At 36.7% G+C, this 3,177-nt stretch overlaps 1 protein-coding gene across 1 annotated transcript; it reads left to right on the top strand.

Moving 5' to 3' along the window:
* Window positions 1–1,156: 1,156 nt before the first annotated feature.
* On the top strand, window positions 1,157–2,036 carry LOC144551327 (PRA1 family protein B1-like). Its single transcript, XM_078299259.1, has one exon. The coding sequence runs from the start codon at window positions 1,255–1,257 to the stop codon at window positions 1,921–1,923; it is 669 nt and encodes a 222-aa protein (XP_078155385.1). The 5' UTR covers window positions 1,157–1,254; the 3' UTR covers window positions 1,924–2,036.
* The last annotated feature ends 1,141 nt before the right edge of the window (window positions 2,037–3,177 follow it).

Here is a 3,177-nt window from a genome sequence, read left to right as displayed (position 1 = left end):
TTAAGATAATTAATTATGCCATGATGTCTAGGTTATTTTGAAATTTAAATAGAAAAAAGATAGATTATGTCATAATGCTGAATATATTTTGAATAGAAAAAGATCGATAGTTTATGATATTTGTATTACTATGGATATTTTGAGTCGCAATTTGGACTTTGTATTGATTCAATATGAATATTATATTTTTTTAATCAATTTGATGTTATTTATTGTTATATGAGACTTAGATAATGTTGATATTTATTACAAATATATGATATAATTTTTATAAAAATAAAAAAACGCTATGTGGCATAGTTTTCGCTATAGCGACGCTATTCGATATAGCTTTTTTTTCGGCTTCCCGCTATGACGCGATAAACGCTATTTAGAACCTTGATTAATATTAAGCTTTTATAAGTCTTAGAAAATATATCGATTAAAATTTGATCAGACCGTGCAATAAAATTGATGTGTTTTTTCCAACAAAAAATAAAAATTTGTAGAGATATTTATATGATGTCTTGAATCAATAAAAAAATAAAAAATAATTATATTTATGCATCGTTGGATTTCTTTTGTTTTACTTAAAACAATTTGTTTTAATCAGCGCTTTTCTCATTGTCAGTTAAAATATGTTGTGTTGGATTATATGGAATGTTATTATTTGAACTTCATTTATGTTATTATTTGTTGGATTTTATTTTAGTTGTATTTTTAAATAATTAATAATAACTACTTATATTTTTATATATGTGATATTTTTAGTGAAATATGTCATATTATTTACTAAAATTACGAGTTCAACGAAATTTAAGTTATAATATGTCATATTATAACTTTTGGTGATTAATTATGTATATTTTAAGCACTGATGATTAGTTATATGTGTTCCTATTAAAGTATTAATCTTTAAACGGTGACATCTGACCAATGTATCTTCCACATTTTGGCACCGACAAGGAATAAAACAACCACTTAACTTCTTAATCTTTATTAATTCATTAAGCTCTGTATCACCGTCCACTAATCGTCTAATTCCTCTGTTACATTCTCCATCTTTAGTTTCTGTAGCGGTTACTTTTATAGTGGTCCCCACACAAAGTCTCTCCTCTACATCCGGGACCCATATGTCAGTTGCCATTTCACTATCTCACGATTAAATTCGGATTAATTTATAATCCCTTTTCAATTTCATTTCATCCCTCCCTGCCAGGAACTCTCCTCTCTCTCTTAAGATCTGAGATTCTCAACCTCTCCTTCTCTCTAGCCATGGCGACAGCCGCAACGCAAGTTCCACAAGCTCTCCCGATTACCAACCCAACTGTCGTCATCACCGACTCCGCCGCTCCGGTCAACACTCCCGCGATTCGAAGCTTCATCACGCGCCTCAATGATACTGTCCGCCGCTCAACCTCAGAGCTACGACCATGGCCGGAGATGATCGACCGCTCCGCCATCGCCCGCCCTGCGTCCCTCTCCGAGGCCACCTCTCGCCTCCGCAAGAACCTCCCCTACTTCCGCGTGAATTACACTGCCATTGTTGGTCTTTCTCTAGCTCTCTCCCTTGTCACCCACCCGGTCTCTCTCTTCCTTCTCCTCTCTCTCCTCGCCTCTTGGTCGTTTCTCTACCTCTTCCGCCCCTCAGATCCACCTCTAACCATCCTTGGTCGCACCTTCTCTGACAGAGAAACCCTAGGAGGTTTGGTTCTCATTTCTATAATTGTGATCTTCATGACCTCGGTCGGATCTCTTATAATCTCAGCAATTACTCTCGGAGCTGTGCTTGTGTGTATCCATGGGGCTCTTCGGGTGCCAGAAGATTTGTTCTTGGATGAACCTGATCAGCAAGGAGGGGCTGCAGCTGGGTTGCTCTCTTTCCTCGGTGGGGCTGCCTCGTCAGTCGCATCGGCTGCACCTGTTATGGCTTCCCGTGTCTGATTTGGTTAGTATTATAGGGTTGGTGTATGATCGACCTCTTGAGTACTCTGAGATCTTGTAATACAATATTGTGATTTATATATACCTTTATTGATTTTCTGCTTTTATGTTCAGTTTGTTGGGTTTGTGCAACCAGATCTGGAATTTTGGTGAATCTGTGCTGGAGAATCTGTTGCATTGTAGATTTAACCATAGATAAATTACTTGATGATTAGATTTTAATTGATATCTTTGTTTGAAAGGATAGAATTCTCAAACTTAGTATCTCCTGTTATTGTTTTGTTGCTGATGTGAAGATTGTTTTGAAATTATTATCATCTTTAAAAAAAAAAAAATTAAGGCTGTTACTAAACTTGCTTCTGGCAGAAATATAACAAAATGAAATACCGCAATGTTTTTCATTGCAGAACTATTATTTGAGGGTTCCAGTTTTCTTTACTGACCAACCCAGAACCTACATTTATCAGTACCATTTAGTACCAGTATTGTTCGCACAGAATATATGCTTACAAAGTTTCGGTATAGCAAGCTATACCTTTTAAACCTTTGTTATACTATGTCAAATCAGATAGCAAGTGTACTATCCTATCGATGAGTATGCTCAGGTATCGATCCACAGGGACGGAAGAAAATGACCGGACTCGTCTTAAAATTACTTGAGATTCTAGAAGTGAGAGAAATTGGTTTGGTTCGGTTCTAACAATTATAATGATTTATGACAAGTTTAAAAGACAATAAAGAGAATTAAAGTTGTTTTCAATTGATAAAAATGCGTTTCCAGGATTCAGATTTTATTTCTGTTTAGCCCCGAGGCATACGGCTCGTACGGATTCCCGTACGGCCCGTAGGGGACCCCGAGTTAATGCTGCAGCTACTGTTTTCTGCGTTGATGCTAGTGTTTAGGGTTTCTATCGACCAGATCTAGATATCTAACCTCAACTTTCGCATTTTGGCCTAGTACCCGATTACCGGACTCAAATACTTCCCTCTTAGATGCGTTAAACCTCAACTTTCGCATTTTGGCCTAATTTATCCAAGTTAATTGTTGGTTTACTAAAAGTATCCAAGGACTTTCGCCTCAAGGAAAGTTTCACCTTTCGGGTACTCCTTGGTTTCACCCTACTTCATATACTTTATTCGGTTGGATTAAATGTCATAGACTTGGCTCCTAACACTTAGATGTGCGCATTCATCTAACGGGATGACTAATCAATTCAAGCAAGCACAAATAAAGCAATCAAAATACTACTCAAC

Source organism: Carex rostrata, chromosome 3, assembly GCF_964058835.1.
Source record: "Carex rostrata chromosome 3, lpCarRost1.2, whole genome shotgun sequence".
Taxonomy (NCBI): domain Eukaryota; kingdom Viridiplantae; phylum Streptophyta; class Magnoliopsida; order Poales; family Cyperaceae; genus Carex; species Carex rostrata.
The sequence above is the reverse complement of the archived record's forward strand: the minus strand, read 5'-3'. Positions and strand labels throughout refer to the sequence as shown.